At 47.3% G+C, this 19,202-nt stretch overlaps 1 protein-coding gene across 1 annotated transcript in view; it reads left to right on the forward strand.

Moving 5' to 3' along the window:
• The window catches only part of PIK3AP1 (phosphoinositide-3-kinase adaptor protein 1), a 114,966-nt gene that overhangs the window by 61,073 nt on the left and 34,691 nt on the right, over positions 1–19,202 (forward strand). Inside the window, exons 5-8 of the mRNA XM_080823672.1 lie at positions 226–368; positions 496–628; positions 2,814–3,010; positions 5,816–6,005. Coding sequence (XP_080679798.1) covers positions 226–368; positions 496–628; positions 2,814–3,010; positions 5,816–6,005 — 663 coding nt within the window. The remainder of the gene's footprint in view (positions 1–225; positions 369–495; positions 629–2,813; positions 3,011–5,815; positions 6,006–19,202) is intronic.

The raw sequence follows: 19,202 nt of genomic DNA on the forward strand, positions 1-19,202 counted from the left end.
GGGACAGTTCCTCTGACTCTGGGCCTCTCAGGTGCCAGTCTCCTCACTTCCCACTTCTACCCTTCCCCTCACTTCTCTATCCCGCGCCTACCTCTCAAATCTTTCTTCCAGCCCCCAGTGAATTTCTTTACCATTAAGGTGAGTCCACGGATAGTTTCCCCTGATCCTTGTTCTTCCTAGGCACATTCGTGGTTTTTTTGTTTTTGTCTTTTTTCTTCTCTTCAGGCCTCTCCTCTGGGAATGTTTCCTTGAAGATCTATTCTGGGGATTTAGTGGTGTGTGAAACTGTGATCAGCTATTATACTGACATGGAAGAGATCGGGAATTTATTGTCCAATGCAGCAAATCCTGTGGAGTTCATGTGTCAGGTAAGGATGTGGAAAGGAAACCTGCATTTTCTGGACATGTAGTTTCTGCTCATGGTTCTTTGGCTCGAATCTGCTGGATGGAAGATGGCTGGATTTAAAATCTGACCTTCCTCACTTTTGTGTTCAGGCCTTTAAAATTGTGCCCTACAACACGGAGACCCTTGATAAACTGCTCACCGAGTCTCTGAAGAACAACATCCCTGCGAGTGGACTGCACCTCTTTGGAATTAACCAACTAGAAGAAGAAGATATGATGACAAGTAAGTCAGAAATTCAGGCCTCAGGAAACCAGCTGCGGGGTGATTCTAGTTCGTGGGTTTCAGCATCCAGTCCCCCCGTGCTTGGATCCTTTTGGTTCCCACTCCGCAGCTCATCCTTTGAGAGTGGTTCCTTCACTGGCAAGCTAGAGTGTCTTCTAAACTGTAGATCTGAATACTTCAGCCCCTTGCTAAAAACCCTTTGTGGTTCCCATTTGCCTTCTAGATAATGTCCAAACTCCTTAGCATGTTTGCAAGCCCTTCCCAAGAGGTTCCCGCTGCATTCCTGCCCTCATCTCTACGCTGTCCCTGGGCTCTGCTCTACAGAAAGTCTGAACTTCTTTCACCTCATGAGAATTCTGCCCTGCCTCTTGCTGCCTGAACTCATGGGAATTCAGTTTCTTCCTGTCCTCCTTGGTTGCTGTGCACCTGGCTAACATCTCTTCATTTCCGAACAGCAGCCTAGGTAGCACCTCCTCAGGAAGACCTCTCTGAACCTTCAGTGGGTTCTGTCTATGTGCTGTGGGCTCCCTTAGCATGCCGGGTGTCCTCTGTGTTAGTTCTCCTCAGCTGTGCCTGTCTTCTCTGCAGGCTGTCAGCTCCATGAGGGCTGAGGCAGTGCCTGGGTGGCTAATTGTAGTCTCGAAACAAACATTTGTTCAGTGAGGGAGGAGCAGTCTCCTGTGCGCATGTGACATGCTGGATAACGGCTCCTGTGGGGGATGGTGACTGGTGGGCTGACAGGATGCCTGGTAGGGCACTTCTGTGGATATTGCTCTTCCTTCACGTTGTGTGATGGAGCCTGGTTGCCCTCTGCCCCGTGTCCCATCCTTCCCTAGCCAAGAGAGCCGTAAGAATAGGGTTATATTAACCTCAGGTCCTTCTCCTGGGGTCATTCTCTTGTTGCCTCTCCCTATTTTTCTACTGTGGAATGTTCTTGCATTACCTCCTGCAGTGTTGATATTTTCTGTTCTTAAGCTTGGGGCTCAGGAAGAGTATTTATAGCCTGCCAGTGTGGGGTCCCGGGGACATGTTCAGACCTTCATCCCCTAGGATCATATCCTGATGAATAGGAAGCTGGGTTTGTTTTACTAAGGGAAATCTGCATGCGCGCGTGTGTGTGTACATAGTAGTATGTATCTGTCTGTTTATCTATCACTGTTGGGTTTAGAAATCAACTTTTAGGGCGCCTGGGTGGCTCAGTGAGTTAAAACCTCTGCCTTCAGCTCGGGTCATGATCTCGGGGTCCTGGGATTGAGTCCGGCGTTGGGCTCTCTGCTTGGCGGGAAGCCTGCTTCCTCCTCTCTCTGCCTGCCTCTCTGCCTACTTGTGATCTTTCTCTGTGTGTCAAATAAATAAATAAAATCTTAAAAAAAAAAAAAAAGAAATCAACTTTTATGAAAACAGAATGATTTATCCCAAACTCCACAATGCAAACACGTCTATTTTCTTGGTAGAGTTTAGCTTGCTAAATCCAGATATTAGTAGGCCGAGGAGGTCACGAGGGTCCAGTGACCCGAAGGAGTACTTTGTTTCCCCTGAATCAAAAGGTTCACGGACATCCTGCGGTTCAGGTGTGTTAATACCAACACTCAAAACCTGTCCTAAACAAAGAACTCACTGAATACCACCGTCTTATTAATCCTCCTAGCCCTTTTGAAATAGTTTGGAAATATCTTCTAGTTCAGAACTAAGGGCCACGGAAAGGCTAATTAACATACCTAGGATGACTTGGCATACTTTATGAAATTTGGAATAAGAGCTAAGAAGATGGACTTAATTTTTTTAAATCAGCACAAAGCAATTGTGTTAAAATGCTGTGACATTTGCAGAGAAAGTCAAGACATCATTCCTGTTGTACTTTGTGGCTGCTACTTAAGCTTTTAGAAAATCAGCATATTTTGAATTAGTATTATTTTTCAGGATTCTTTGATCCTTTTAGAGAAAAAAGTATGATTATTAATTATTAGATTTGCTAATTAATTAACATATCATTTCTTCCATCATCCAAGGACAGAATCTTCAGCTGTGCCTCAAAGGAAACTATCAGATGTTAGGTCAGTCAACCCAGAAGTAATGATTGAGTGCCTTCTGAATGCCATAGTAGGCTTGCCAGCTTTGTCTCCATGAACAAGGGTGCCCATGCCTTCATTCTTATTTGTCCATTGTCTTCCTGAACAATTTTCAGATCAGAGGGATGAAGAGTTGCCCACCTTGTTGCATTTTGCTGCGAAGTATGGGCTCAAGAACCTCACTGCCTTGTTGCTTACCTGCCCGGGAGCCCTACAGGCATACAGTGTGGCCAACAAGCACGGCCACTATCCCAACACCATTGCTGAGAAACATGGCTTCAGGGACCTGCGGCAGTTCATCGATGAGTATGTGGTAAGGTCAAGGTGGGAGAGGCCCCAGGAATGGAAATGCACTCTCTGGTCCTAGGGCTTACCTGTTCAGTAGAGATACGTGCATCTTCTCTGGCACGGCCAGTTTGTGTGGGCTTAAGAGATGCTCCCTGGAGTCCCATGGACCTGGGTCCACATTCCTGCGCCAACATTTGTCGGCCAAGTGACTTTGCACGTATCATGTACCCTCTCTCTTTTAGTTTCCTGAAGTGCAGAAGGAAGGTAATGCTAGTTCTGCTCATAGGGTGGTTTTCAGGATAAAAGGAAATAATGTATGTAAAGCACTGAGGTTCACTGTCTGGACTGAGGTCCAGAGAGATTTACAGAGACATTTATTTATTTATTTTTTAAATTTTTTTTTTTTTTTAAATTTATTTATTTGTTAGAGAGAGAGAGCAAGCGAGCACAGGCAGACAGAGTGGCAGGCAGAGGCAGAGGGAGAAGCAGGCTCCCCGCCAAGCAAGGAGCCCGATGCGGGACTCGATCCCAGGACGCTGGGATCATGACCTGAGCTGAAGGCAGCTGCTTAACCAACTAAGCCACCCAGGTGTCCCTTACAGAGACATTTAAAGACTGAATCTGCTGCAGGTTGATGCCGATCCCTCTTCCCCAGCCCCACCCCATCCCCAAGGCACTTTGGTGGGATTCTCCCAGCTGCCTTGCCGCCATCAGGTCCAGGTGAACTGTTAGGATTGGTTCTCAGCAGAGACCACAATGAAGCTCTGCACTTGAGGCTTCCCAGAGGCCAACTGGGAGGTCCCCTGTTGTGCTAATGGCCTGTCTCTCTGAGCCTCTGCTGATCCCAAGAGAGATATGCCCTGTTTCTTAGCTCACCTGGTTTTGGACCTCCAGATCCTCCTTGATCATTGACATCTAGGAACATCTTCAAGTTCTCAGCCACTGTCTAGTCTTTGCTCCATGCTCCAGTATCACTTCTCTTGTCTTGGAGACCCCCGTCCTTCCTAACTCTCCCCTTTTCTGGTTTTCCTTCATCTTCACGAGTCACAGTGGGGACTCTCGGTCTCTTGCGTGGGGCTGAGACCTCAAAGGAACCATAAAGACAATCTAGTCTTGCTCTCTGTCTCCATAAAGGAGTGAGCCTACACCTTCCCAGAAACTTAATTCCGTGCTGTTATTTCACAGTCCACAAGGCAGAGACTCGCTAAGGCATGGAGGGGGGCTCCCCACAGTTTTGGGGTGAATAAGTGTGTTGAACAAGTAGAATAACCTGAGTGTCGTTTTGGGCACCTTTGACATAAATGAGGCTAAAAAGTACTCACCATCCAGGAGTATTTACTCTGCTTTACTTTGAAGTCACAAACGTATAAAATGCAGCGCATCATTTCCATGCCGGTAGTTTTTATTGGGGACATACTGTGTTCACAGTCATGACTCCTAGTTATCGAATCTATTTGATTGGCAAATGCCATGTTTCACTTAATGCTCACCGCAGCCCTTGGATGTTGACAGTATTGTTGTCTGTCTTTAACAAACAAGGAGAAGGGCTTAGGAAGGCAGAATAATTGCGCCCGGGTTGCACTCTAGCAAGGGTGGAGATGGGACAGGAACCTAGTTTGATGCCAGTTCTAGGGCTTGTTCTTTTATTTTTACGTAACAGGGAAGTGGAACAATGCCTTTTCAGTTTGCACTGAAATTAATCGGGTTCACGTTTCTCATACCTTCTTTGCTCTCTAGCCGTAATCACCTTCAGCCAATGCATCTTCAGCATTGCTACCAAAAGGTCCCTGCATGTTTTTATGACCTCTACGGACTGTCCCGTTTTCTCTTTCCACCACATTGAAACCAAATGCCAGACCTTGAGTCTCCCAACACCTCACAGCTGTCACCTGGGCCAGTCCTTCAGTCGCATCAGGAAACCAGCAGGTTGTGTCAACAGAAGATGAGCTCCCTTGAGGTGGTGTGATGAAAATGAGGATTTTTGTGGGTTGATGCTGAAATAAGGTTGTGAAACACCAAAATTTCTCACCAGGAAAAGTCGTGCAGAGTTTCAGAGAAGCCAGCTTTCTGCCTTTGCCACCACAGGGAGGCAGAAGGACAGGGCAGTCTGTCTGACTGCAGGGCCTTTCAGCTAAGGCTGTCCTCCTCTGGACACACTGCGTATGAAACCAAGGCAAGCACTTGGCAGCAGCCTGCTGGAAGGAACAGGGACTAGGGAGTGAGCTTCTGAGGGCCATCTGACTACATATCAGGGCAAGAACATCTTAGCGGCTACCATTTCATTTGGATATCTGTGTTGTTGGTCAGTAAGGGTTACCACCTTGGAGATCATTGGTTTCCTTTGGAGGAACCAGGATGTAGTAGAAAGGTCAGAAGGCAGGACTGCACACCCTTAAGTAAGGTGCTAGTTTTTTCTGAGCTGTGGTTTTCTCATGTGTGAACTAGGGAATATTGCAACTTTCTCAGGCAGCTGTGGAAAGAATGACATGAGGTAACGTACAGGCAAACACCTGCCATCGCACCTGACCCTTAGTAGGTGGTCTTGAGGAAGCCTTTAATTTGTACCCTGGGCTCCTCAGACATTTAATGCCCATCTCTTGTGGGCATGACTCTGTGCTTAGCATTGGGAGAAGACACAAAGATTAAAACAAAGCACACACGACAAACAGACTTGGAGCCTGGCCTCCAGGAGCTTGCGGGCTGGTGGGACAGCTGTACGCTGACCCGTGTGAACCTTTCCTCTTTGCCGGTACTAAGTGCACTGAAGGCCTCCCTCTTCCCAGAAGGCTAGAGTGTCTCCGGGTCCTCTGAGTCCCGTCTTCTCTTTCAGGAAACTGTGGACATGCTGAAGAGTCACATCAAAGAGGAACTGATGCAAGGGGAGGAGGCTGATGCCGTGTACGAGTCCATGGCCCACCTCTCCACAGACCTGCTCATGAAATGCTCCCTCAACCCCGGCTGCGACGAGGAGCTCTACGAGTCCATGGCTGCCTTTGTGCCCGCTGCCACCGAAGACCTCTGTAAGTAGCACAGCCCAGCCTCCATCCTTCTGCTGAGCCAAAGCTTTCTTCATTCTCGTGTACGGTAGGGGGGAAGTCCCTGCTTACCCCCGCTCCGCCCCAGACAGACGAAGATCCTGTTTTGCACAAAGTTAGGGCTGTCATCATGGGCTGTGACAAACACACTCCTTCTCCAAACTTCCTTTGCTGTGCCTGCTGAGTGACGGGAGAGTGCAGACAAGGGCCTGGAGGTCAGAGTCGATGGAGGCATTAACTTGGGATCTGAGGGGCGAAGTCCATGGCTCTTAGCCCTGTCAGTCCCAACGGGCCCTTTTCTGTGGCGAACATTGCATGATGTTCTCTTTGGTACCCTGATGTGCCATTCATAAATAATCTAACCTACCTATGCGTGAAAATTTAGAAATCAAATGTGCGCCCTGATTGAATTTTAAGTTAAAGGAGAGGGAGGGCTCAGTATGACTGTGCTTGAGGACATCATGAAATGGTCAGCTGCAGGCACCCACACCTAGAATCATTGCCAAAGTTACGGCCTCAAATGCTGAGCGACCGAAGTGAGTCTGTTGTATCCACAACTCGTGTACCTCCAGCGACATTGGCACCCATTCCTGGGTTTTCTTAAATAGTAAATGATTCTTCACACTCTCCATTTTCATACTAATTGAATTCCTGGAAAATTCCATGCAGAAATACAATTTGTAGTTATATGTGAAGCAGTTTAGTTTCTAGGCACAGAAATTTATAAGCAGATTTTTTTGATTACCTAGCTCTAATAGATTCATATATAGTAAACTTATTTCTAAAACGTCACATCTTTTTTTTTAATACTTTGAAAAATTTTTTTATAAACGTATAATGTATTATTAGCCCCAGGGATACAGGTCTGTGAATCGCCAGGTTTACACACTTCACAGCACTCACCATAGCACATACCCTCCCCAATGTCCATAACCCCACCACCCTCTCCCTACCCTCCTCTCCCCCGGCAACCCTCAGTTTGTTTTGTGAGATTAAGAGTCTCTTGTGGTTTGTCTCCCTCCCGACCCCATCTTGTTTCATTTATTCTTTTCCTACCCACCAAACCCCCCACGTTGCATCTCCACTTCCTCATATCAGGGAGATCATATGATAGTTGTCTTTCTCCGATTGACTTATTTTGCTAAGCATAATACCCTCTAGTTCCATCCACGTCATCGCAAATGGCAAGATTTCATTTCTTTTGATGGCTGCTTAGTATTCCATTGTATATATATATACACCACATCTTCTTTATCCATTCATCTGTTGATGGACATCTAGGTTCTTTCCATAGTTTGGCTATTGTGGACATTGCTGCTATAAACATTCGGGTGCATGTTCCCCTTCGGATCACTATGTTTGTATCTTTAGGGTAAATACCCAGTAGTGCACTTGTTGGGTCATAGGGTAGCTCTATTTTCAACTTTTTGAGGAACTTCCATACTGTTTTCCAGAGTGGCTGCACCAGCTTGCATTCCCACTAACAGTGTAGGAGGGTTCCCCTTTCTCCGCATCCTCACCAGCATCTGTCATTTCCTGACTTGTTAATTTTAGCCATTCTGACTGGTGTGAGGTGGTATCTCATTGTGGTTTTGATTTGCTAAAATGTCACATCTTTAGGACAGGATTTTTCTTGTAAATTGTTTTAACAAATTTTGCCCATTTGGGGGGTTAACTTGTTTTTCCAATTGTAAAAGTAATACATTCTTATAAAAACTTGAAACAAAAGAGGAATGTTATAACAGTTATTAAAAGTCTATATGACTCCACCCGAAACCAACCACTGTAACACTCCTAACGGTTTGTTGGGGATATTTGTCCATATTTTACTTTGTATCTACTGATATTAAATTAAGAAATACATATGTGTGTGTACATTTGTACAGATCTGTACAAGTGCATGTATACATGTAAATGTATATCATAAGCAGTTTTTTTTAACCTGTATGTATGGCTAGGGAAATCCTTAGAAGTCACGAGGGGCACGAAACACTTCATAGTCCAGCACAGTGCCGTCCATGGGCAGAGTGTCTGCGTCTCTCCCGCTTCTGCTAGATGCTGGTACGTAGTGTCCCCTTAGCTAAGGTCTCACCTTCCCGTGGACAGCTGGCCCACAAGCCGAGGATCCTCCCTCTGACCTATCTTCGGAAGGTCAGTACTAGCTGAATGGTGTCACAATGCCTACGTCATTTATCTCATATGTAAGTGTTTACCCATCACAAGAAGGGTAAGTACAGTAAAATATTTTGAGACAGAGAGAAACTAGGTTCATATAACCTTTTTTTTAATGTAACTTTTGTTGCAGCATATTGTTAGAGTTGTTCTATTTTATTCTTAGTTATTATTCATCTCCTACTGTGCCTAATTATAAATTAGGAACTTTATCATAAGTGTGTGTGTATAGGAAAAAATACAGCGTATGTAGGACTTGGTAGTATCTGTGGTTTCAGGCATCTGCTGGGGGGGCTTGACATGTAGTCCCCCGAAGGATAAGTGGAACTTCTGAGCTATCCCTCCCTCCGTCGTGGTGACAACCTGAAGCCCCTTCTTAGATTTTCCAAGCCTCCCCTAGAGGGCAGTGCCGCTGCCCTTGAGAACCACGGGTCTAAATAATGTTGGACTCCAATGCACAGTGTTGGAGCAGGAGAACCTGCCATGGACCCTCAAAGAACCTTCTTTATATGTCACTCCCGTTTGCTATGAAATGCTAAGCTCTCTGAAACACGGCCTAAAACTTAAGCCTCCTTCCCTCTGGGCTATTCAACAGATTCAAGAAAGGCGAGACAAATACCCATCCGTGTATCAGCTTTATTGACAAGGGCTTTCTGGAACAGTCTGGATCGAGTACTGCCAGCTTTCAGCTGAGAAGAAGATGGAGGGGCTCTGGGTGCATGGGGCAGGGGGGTGGGCTTGGGTTTCCCACCCATGAACGGAAGAGCAGGTGCCAAGAAACGGCCTTGGAGTGGAGGGGTGTGGGCAGGTCAGGGGCCAGAGGCAGACCCTGGCACCAGCAGGGCCCTTGACGTGGCAGCCCCAGCCCCTGGAAGCTGTGGTCCAGTCGTTGTGAGGTGCTTGCTAGTTCAATTGGCTGCCTCTTGGAGAGTGGGGAGAATGCGGGAAAGCTGGGTAGAGGCTCCCTTCCTGCACCTGATGGGGAGGACTGGACGTGCTGGTAGAAGCTCTTCCCGGATGAGCCACAACCTGGCGGGGTGGGGGGAGAGGTGGTGAGGAGAGAGGGCATCATCCCCCCATCTACATCCTCTATCTCACTGAACCCTTTAAGCCACATAAGAATGCTTTGATGAATCTGCACTTTATAAATGAGAAAACTGCGGCACAGAGAGGTTGAACAACAGTCCCAGGGACTCACAGTGGATAAGTGACAGAGCTCACATTTGAGCTCAGACTCTGTCTCTAGGGCCGTATTCTTTATTCCCAGTCAGAAGTCTCCATCGAATGCCGTAAGTGTTAGTCCTGGTTTCTTCTGAAGAAGCCATCCAGCGGCCACAGCCCTAGCCCTGAGTTCAGCTCACCAAGCAGCCTGTGGTGGTCTCAGCACTTGACTTCTGTCTGTCTCTCCAACAAGCATTTCTGGAGCATCTCCTGTGTTTTAGCTGCTTGCCACTTCCAGGTGTTGGGGTGACGAGAGGGGCCAATACACTTTCCAATCTGGACCAGAGATCCATTCATAAAAGAACATTTGAAGGACAGTCGGTACCTATTTGGGAGGCCCAAGACTGTGTATCAACATTTCTGCCTTGTGTCCTTACTGCAGGGCAGTTGAAAGGTTAAAGAATGCCCCACTTCACTACATGTTTCATGTTGACACAGAGGCTTAACACCTGTTATCCCCCTGGATGCTCCAGCTCCGTGGAAGCTTCGGGTTATGCTAAAGGCAGCCACAGCAGGGGCAGTGAACCTCTCCGGCTCTCCCCAGGGCAGCGGGAGACTAGGGAGCGAGCCTGGTTTGTGGCTGTTGGTGACATGTAAAGTTACAGGGGGTCGGCGGGGTTCTGCTTGCCCTGGAGCTAGAAGGAGGCCACCAATAGGCAGGCTATAGAATTTGGCTGCTTTGTGGCTGGGAAAAAGAAGCTCAGTGAATTTTTCATTTGCCAGATCATATAAACTCTGAATTTTCTGATGCTAGACCTGATTCGGTTTGTGCTTCTCTCTCTGGGGTTTAATCTTGGTAAGGACCACTTACCTATTGGCCCAGGAGGAGCAGCAACTTGGACCTGGGGAAGAACTGTTTCTTTTATTACCAGTGACCCTCCAGGAGAGAAGGCAGTCTAGTTCATTAAAATGCGGGACAAACTGATTAATCTCAGACACGTATTTGCAACACCACCGGGCACAGTAACAGCTTGCAACATCTGCCAGGCCTTTCCAGTAAGCAGACTGCTTTCATCTCATCTGTTATTTTGTCCAAGCATCCTCAGGCTTGGTGGATAGAATTAGCTCTATTTCACAGGGAAGAAAACTAAGGCTCCAAAATGCAGTAGCTTGTGCCAGTCCCACTGAGGGAGAACTGGGTCAAGGATCTGGGTCTGCACATTCCCGGGGACAAGTCTGTCTGCCGCCCTGGAGGGACAGAGGACTCTCCTGGCCTGCCCTCCTAAGATCTGCATTTTCCAGCCCTGGGAGGGACACTTAGACAGGAGCTCTTTCTAAATATCCCAAGAGCCATGTTGATCTGTGTCCCACCTTCATTACCATTGAACCCTAGAGGCTGAAAGCAAATGTAGTAAGGAGTGTAGGCTATGTTCATTCCCGCATTTGTTCCCAGGATGAGCATTATGGAGGGCAGGTTTCAGGCGAGCTCTTTACTGCTTCTTTGGAGGTCACCCAGTGGTGTCAGGACAAATCTGCTTCTTTTCTGCCTTGAGTTTTGGAAAAGGGGTAGAAATGAGGTCCCCACAAGCACTAAGTAGGAAGGTTGGGAGGGAAACGGCCCTTGTTGAATGAAGTGGGGCGGGGGCGTGCTGTTGGCTTCTGACCCTGAGATTTTATGGTTCCGCTCCAGGCTCTCCTTCCTTTGAACTCGCGGGGGCGTACACACGCGCGTGCACATGCTCGCACACCCACACACTCACACCCTTGACACTCGACCGTCTTTAGTTTAGCTATGCTGCCACCAGGTGGTAGCTCCCGGTCTTTGTTACCAGACCTTCAACTTCACTCCTGGTTCTCTGGAGAATTTTTTGTTCAAGACAGATTTAAACCATCAGCTTCCTAACTTTACTATATAAGAAATAAATCTCTTTATTAGGGGTAAGCATATGCACATGCTAAATAGAAATGAAGGCTGACCTCAACCCCGTGGGGCACAGGGAGGCTGAAGGCACTGGCTGAGTTCTGATGCTTCTCTTCCTCCCGGTGTGCAAGAACTGTGTCAGGGATGTAGGCGCTTGGTGAAGGCACGCGGGACTGACTGTGTTAAAAGCTAATAAGATAAAATCCCCACCACCAGCAGCAACCTTGCTCCCCTCTGGACCTGGAAAGCCATGGGTCGCACTCTCCCGGGGGCACGGCAAGCAGATGGCTTCGCACTCTGGTTCTGGACGTGCTTCTCTGGTTACCGGCTCCCACCTCAGTTAGGAAGCCCGCATCGTCCACAGTGATGTGTGAGAGTGCTGGAAAATAGAAAGTCCTCTTGGGTTTCGTGGGGTGGAGTGGTTTTGCTGACATTCCAGCGCAAAGACTTTCCTGAAAGGTGGTGGCGAGACACCTAGCAGACGGCCTGAGCGCGGGACGTCTCGGGTGGGAGCCGCTCCTCCAGGCTGCCCTCTCCTTCCCTGTCTCCTCTCATCTGCTCGTGCTGTTCCCGCTGCCTGGATTGCAGCCCGGACACCTCCCTGTCCATATTCATGTGTTTGTTCCTCCCTAATTTGTCCCTTCGCACAGTCATTCATTCAGCAGTATTTCTCAAACCTCTCGTGTGTTTCAGCCACCGTGCGGGGTGACAGGGAGTCAGTAAACAAGCCGGCATGATCCCTGCCTCCCAGAGCCGTCCTAGCGGAGAGCTGGGCATGAAACAAAAGCACCGCGACACTAAATCTAGAACTGCAAACCCCGATGGCGGCCTGAGGGGGCAGCTTCGACGTGGAGAGTGAGGGGAGGAGCGTGTGTGACTGAGCAAGTGGTGGTGCCCCCCCCCCCAAGAACTCCGCTCTTGGGTGGATTCCTGCCCCGTGGAGGGTCTGTGGGCTGGCCCGGAGTGCTGTGCGGAGGCACTCGTCTGCGTGAGACATCCTCCCAACTTGTTTCTCCTGACCTGTTCGTCCCCAGCTCCTCCTGCGTCGTGGCCCATGCCTCCTTAGCCCGTCATTTCAGATTGCTCTTTCCCTTCTCTCTGTGTCTGTCTCCGTCTCTGTCTCTCTCTCTCCCCCGTGTATGTGACCGCCGCTCCCTCTCCCTGTCTCTCTCCCTCCCATCACTTCTCCGTCAGGGTGTGGGGAAGTTGGACGGCCTTGCAGACGTGGCCCACGAAAGCACGTTATCCCCCCCTGTGTGCAGGTGGAACCAGCCAGGTTTCAGCTCATTGTCAAATGCTTTCCCAGCCTGCTTCTTGCCCTAAGGCTCTTTTTTTGGCTATAAAAATACTGGGTGAAAAGATAATTCTCTTGGCCTGCCTTCAGGGTTTGAGAGCCTTTTCAGAATGGCCTCTCGGCATCTGACATTTTACTATAGTAGATACTGATTGGGTTTTATATTAAATTAACAACACAAAATCTGGATGAGTTTCCACTGCATTTAAATGATCTCAATTTATGTCCCCTGAGGAGTATCGTATGGGCTTTCTTGAAAATTCATTATTGCTCCCGACTCATTCCTTAATTAAGTGCCTGCCTAAGCTTTCTCTCATCTGTTCAAGCTCCTTTCTTCCCAGGCACGGGTTCTTTCTGACTGCCATCACTCCTTTCTGATTGTGCCAAATGAAGTACAGCGTAACAATGCGGCTGGCTCTTCCCCGGGGACTTTGGCCCCTGCGTCTCCTTGTTATATGTGTATCTTTTTCTTTCTGTTTCTGTTGAAGTGAAAGAACTTTGTCCTTTCTCCTTAGACCAGCATGTTTCTGGGCTTCTTAGTTTATTTTTAATGGACAGGTGGTGATGGTTAAATGCTTGGAATCGGAAGTACAAACCTCGAGCATCCAGAAATGGAGGATTCCTTTACAAAATGTCCTTTGTCTGGAAGCACACTTGCAGGTCTTCAGCTGTGGAATTTTGGGTGTGTCTCAGCCACTCCTGTGGCCCTCACTGTACGCCTGATTTGTATGTGCACACGGGGTTGTCACATTTAGAGCCGGAGAGAGTCTTCGTACTCACGAACTCCCAACAACTGGACACTTTCTTTATTATTACCAAGGTAGTGTCTGTTATTACTAGGACTTACTCCCTAATACAGATATGACAAATAGTGCCTGAAAAATAATTTCATGTGGCAGTGTCTGTTTGTTGGTATCGAGTGACTGAGGGGCTGGGGTGAGGATCCCGAGACCAGAAAGAATGCCGTGACTGCTGAATGTTTGCCTTGAGTGCATGGAATAGGGACATGGAGGCCAATGTATGTATTTGCTGTTCTTGGTCTAACTCAAGGACACTTATGTTCAATCCAGTATCAAAAGAATCATTTTATTTAAAATATAAGCGGAACAAAAGTCATTTTTAGGTAACTTCCTTTGAGGCAGTGTGCAATGCCTACATCTGGCCAGGGCTGCTGAGTCCACATGTGGCCATGAAGGACTTGCTTGAGGTGGCCCTAATCCCTGGGTTGTATTGCCCTTGGCAGCCTCATATAGGGAGGAAATTTGGGGCAGGAAATTTGTGCTGATCCTTGGTTCCATCTGTGGTAGGCAGAGTGAGAGCCCCCGAATCTGTGAATGGGCTAGAAGACGTGGCAGAGGAGAAGGAAAGTTGCAGCTGGGATTAAGGTTGCTACTCAGCTGGCCTTGACATAAAGGGAATGTCCCGAATGATGGGGGGGTGGGCTCACAGTAGTCACTGGGGTCCTTAGAAGTGGAAGAAGGAAGCAGCAAACAGACCACAGATGGTGCCATGAGAACAGTCCAGCTAAGTGTGCGGCCCGGCACTGCTGGCCTCAAGTGTAGAGGAAGAGAGCCTCAAGCCGGGACGCCTGGGTGGCTCAGTGGGTTAAAGCCTCTGCCTTTGGCTCAGGTCTGCTCGGCCGGGAGCCTGCTTCCACCTCTCTCTCTCTCTGCCTGCCTCTCTGCCTGCTTGTGATCTCTGTCTGTCAAATAAATAAATAAAAATCTAAAAAAAAAAAAGAGAGCCTCGAGCCGAGGAGTAGAGAGGCAGCCTCTGGATGCTGGAAGGGGCAAGGAGGCAGGTCCTCCTCTAGAGCTCCTGGAAAAGATGGCAGTCTTCTCAAAACTTTGGTTTCAGCCCAGTGAGACCCATTTCAGATTTTCAAACTACAGAACTGTAAGGTAATACATTTATGCTGTTCTCAGCCACTGTGTTTGCGGCAAATTTTTTTACAGCAACAACAGAAAACTAGTACACTAGCTGCCTTGATATAATAATGGCATCCATTAATATTTAGTGCCTCGCACTGTTGCTAAATATTTCATAAGCCTTGTCTCCCTCGGCCCCTACATTTTTCCTGTGTGGTGAGCAGCACCATTCTTTATCCCCACTTTACAGATGGACATACACAGCTATGTGATCTCAAGTATCTTGTCCAATAACAAAGAGCTAGTAAGAGTCAGAGCTGGGCCTTGAGCCCGGTTCTCTCGGATACCAGTGTCCATGCAGGTCGCCGCCACCTCTGACTGTTATGTCGACCTGCCTTGGTCACTCAGTCAATAGTGTCCTCACCTCTGTTGCTTGTCTGGCTTCAGCTGCTGCTTTCCTCTGACTTATGATTGTCTCCTGAGTGTGGATGATTCCCTTGGCTCCATCCCTTGTCAGGGTCTTGACTGGGGATACCCAGGCTTTCTCCTGTGTCTGAAGACCACCCTCCGTCTCCTCCCTGCACCCGTCCTGTTCTTCCAGCCATGCTTCATATCCTCTGGTTTAGCCTCTGGCTTTAAGATCAGCCTCTACTACCATCCTGGCAGCGTAGGATGGAACCAGAAAGCACTGAAGAGCTACTAGAATTTCCATGTTCATTGCTGAGCCCACAAATAAAGAACATGATGGGCCTCGGGAAAGCACAGGATAAATGGGCACGGGGCCTCCAGCTCAGGTCTGGACTGCATGGGCAAAGCCTTGGCAAAGGACGCAAAAGAGGCCTGCAGCTCTGTCCGTCTGGGACTTGGTGTTCCACAGCCAGGGTCCAGAAAATGCCTGGCAAGCCTTGTGTGTGAGTCAGATTTCCACACATAAATCTATCGTAAAACACCGGCATTTGTTATCTTAAGATTTCCCCTATGCTCTAAGTATATTCAAAGAGAAAAAGGTTTTATGGGTGTAATAGGTGTAATTCTTCTCTAGGAAATGTAAAACATGTGATATTTGAGAATTTGTGTGGAAATTCAGATATTGGAGTTAACCCATAAGCATTTATTACTCTGATGGAGATTTGACTTCAAACAAAGTTACTGTGAAGAATAAATTTAGGGGCGCCTGGGAGGCACAGTTGGTTAAGCATCCACCTCTTGTTTTTGGCTCAGGTTGTGATCTCAGGGTTGTGAGACTGAGCCCTGCATCAGGCTCTGCATTCAGCGGGGAGTCTGCTTAAGACTCTCTTGCCCGTTCCCTCTGTCCCTCCCCTGCAACATAAAGCAATAAATCTTTTAAAAAAAAGAAAAAAGAAGACGCATAAATTGAGCATAAACTGTTCTCTGCTTAGGACATTAGCCTGGGAATAGAATTTAATAATAAAGACAACAGTAATAATAGTAGTAGTAATAGCCACTTGCCTTATTTAGCACTTTTCTCTAGGCTAGGCACTGTGCTAAGCATTTGGCCGGCTTCTCACGTAATATTCAGGGCAAACCTTTGAGATACATACTACTCTTATCACCGTTTTACAGACAGGAAAAGAGAAGCTGAGAGGATTTAAAGAACTTGACCCAAGATAATCATAGGCAAAGAGTTAATGTAACAGTTATCATTTCCCCTTCTGCTTGAGAATTTGACCTTCGGTTGACTTTCCAGCTCTGTTACCCTGGAAACGTGATAAGAGTCAAATGTCAACTATGTTTCTAGGCAACATTGCTTATGATAAAAATGACCCCTAATTGGTTGGTAAATTGCATCTGGAACTGGGAGGAGCTATATGTGCACTATGAGGACCCGGAAGGGACAGCATACTTTGGGCTTCCCTGAGAGCAGTGACTCTCGCCTGCTGGTGGAGACCCTGGAGGGCTGCCTGGGGAGTGGCCATGAATAATGTCGCTCCTCTGGGCTGGGAGGCTTTTCACCAGGGTGGCCCCTCTGCCTGCCTGACCTGGATCTCCTCTTCTTGCCCATGAACTCCTGGACTGGCGACTGCCCTTGAGGAGGAATGCTGCCTGGCGCCGTCCTGCTGGCCTGCGTCCTGCGTCTTCCTGAGCAGACTGGTGCCAGCATGGCCCCTGGTCGTCTTGGGAGCCTGAACCAACAGATGGATCTAAGAAGTCTGCTTGGTGTCAGACTGGTGGATGTCTTAGTCCTCTGTCCAGGAGTGGAAGAATCAAAATTGGAACCTTGCATTTTGACCCTAGTGTCCAAGCCTCTCCTCACCCTTCCAGCGTGGCTCAGGGAGAAGAAATGAACCTGCTAAGATCACAGGACTGATATTTAGCAGGTCCAGTTAAGGCGTGATACCAAAGGAAAAAGATCTGTCACAGGTGGCCCGTTTAGCTCCACCTGGGTCACAGTACCCAATGTGCATGGCTCACAGGTGTCACTGGAAGGTGACATAGTCCATAGGTGGACAGGAAAGGGTCAATGTAGGTCATCCCTGGGGGCTGTGCCTCTTTAGTTTTCCCATTGCATTTCCTCCTCTGCTTTTCAAATCTCTCCCCTCCTCTTCTTTCTCCTTTTTTTTTTTTTTAAGGAAACCCTTTTTATTTTTAACTATTTTTAGACTTAGAAATTGCAGAAATGCCAGTGTTCCTGTATCCCTTTCATCCAGGTTTCCCGGATACTAGCTCTTGTATAACAGCAGCGTTAATTACTAAAGCCAAATCAGCATTGGTGCAGTACCACCAACAGACCTCTAGGCCTTGTTCACGTCGTAGGGGGATGCTAGACGCTGATGGGATCTTAGATACTGAGACTACAGAACATCTCACAACGCATGTGGTTATTTCTCCTTAGTCTCCTCCAATTTGTAAGTGTCCCTCAGTCATTCTTTGTCTTAAGTGCTAATCATTTATTTTGTAGAATGCCCCTCGGTTTGGGTTGGTTACCTGTTTTCTGTGAGTAGACTGAGGTTGTGAATTTTTGGAAGAATACCATAGAAACGGTGTTGTGTCCTCCTCAGTGCATTGTATCAAGGGATCCTGATATTGATATGTTTTATTAATAGTGCTCATTCTTTTTTTCTTTTTAATGCTTTCACCCATAAAACCCCCAGCATATTAGGATGGGGGTCATCATACCCCTTGTGACATTAGCATGGCAGGTCCAGCTAGGGCTAGTCATGCTGCAGCCAGTTTCTTCCACATTTTATTTTTATTTTTCTAAGACTCTTTGTAGCTTCTTTAATTGTGCATCGTCCTCTTGGATGTGGAAATCAGTTCTCAAATTGAACTTTGTTAGTAAAAATAGCTAGGCTGTTGGGTGACTATGTTACTATTGTCAAGGGGAGTGGCTGGTTGTGAAACTTACACTCTGGTGTTGCCAGCCCCGGGGGGTTTGGTTATTGGTGATTGAAATTGTCCTGGTGCTCTATTGTGGGATTTAAGAAACGAAACAGAGGATCATAGGGGAAGGAAGGGAAAAATAAAATAAGATAAAAACAAAGAAGGAGACAAACCATAACACACTCTTAACTATGGGGAAAAAACCTGAAGGTTGCTGGAGGGGAGGGTAACTGGGTGATGGGCATTAAGGAGGGCACGTGGTGTAATGAGCACTGGGTGTTGTATGCAACTGATGAATCACCGACCTCTACCTCTGAGACTAATAATACACTACATGTTAATTAATTGAATTTAGAGAAAAAAGAAAAAAAAGAAAGAAAAGAAATTGCCCTGGTGCTGCTCTGCCCAGGTTCTTGGAGATGCTGGAGTCTGAGGGGGCTGTGATTTCCTAGACGGTGCAGCACCAGGCCTGTGGAATTTCTTCCTCCCCTCATCTCTAGGGTGTCTGATCCAAGCAAGTCTTTACTTTGAGATGGATTCCTCTGTGTTTTATTGCTGTGTGAATGAGGAGTTTTAAAAGTAGGCTGGGTCAGGGTCAGGTGGCTGGGAGGGTGGGGTTTGGGGTAGGGGTGTTTAGAGGCAGAGTAACACAGTGTCTATGGCATACACCTTTCGTCCCACCTTTCTAACTCCATGGGGGAAATAAAACCACAGCTCAGTGAGTTGAACAGCAAATCTCAAATAAGTAGAATTTTCTGGTCTCAAATTTTTTTTTAAGATTGTTTATTTATTTATCTGACAGAGAGATGGAGAGCACACAAGTAGGCAGAGTGGCAGACAAAGGAGAGGGAGAAGCAGGCTCTCCGCTGAGCAGGGAGCCCGATGCGGGGCTTGATCTCAGGACCCTGGGATCATGACCTGAACGGAAGGCAGACACTTAACTGACTGAACCACCTGGGCGCCTTTGGCCTTGAATTTTTAAAGAATGAATTATGTGTCGGTTCTTATCACAAACTTAATTTTTAAAATTAAAACACCTCCAGGTATGTTTCAGAATCAGTTCTGTCACCCTGATGTCTCTGTGGCTTACGTTATAGAACTCAGCGGTGACAGGAGAGGTTCCTCACTCGGAACTGCAGAGCTTTGGACTAGAGAGTATCAAGGTCCGTTATAGCCCATGTGATGTCTCCGCCGTGTCAGGAAACAATAAACCGAAAAGGTAGAAAAAAGGAATTCGTTTTTCTTACATTTGAGGTAACATAAACATGACCCAAGCACTGTATTTCTTTATATTATTTTTTTCACTAGATTAAAAAACTCAACTCTAAAACGGTGAATGGTGAAAAATCCTTCTCCGGTCCTTGTTCTTCATCTTTTGAGTGCTGGGAAACCGCTGATCTTAATTTTTTCCATCTACTGCTAGA

This window comes from Martes martes (assembly GCF_963455335.1).
Source record: "Martes martes genome assembly, chromosome: 14".
NCBI lineage: Eukaryota > Metazoa > Chordata > Mammalia > Carnivora > Mustelidae > Martes > Martes martes.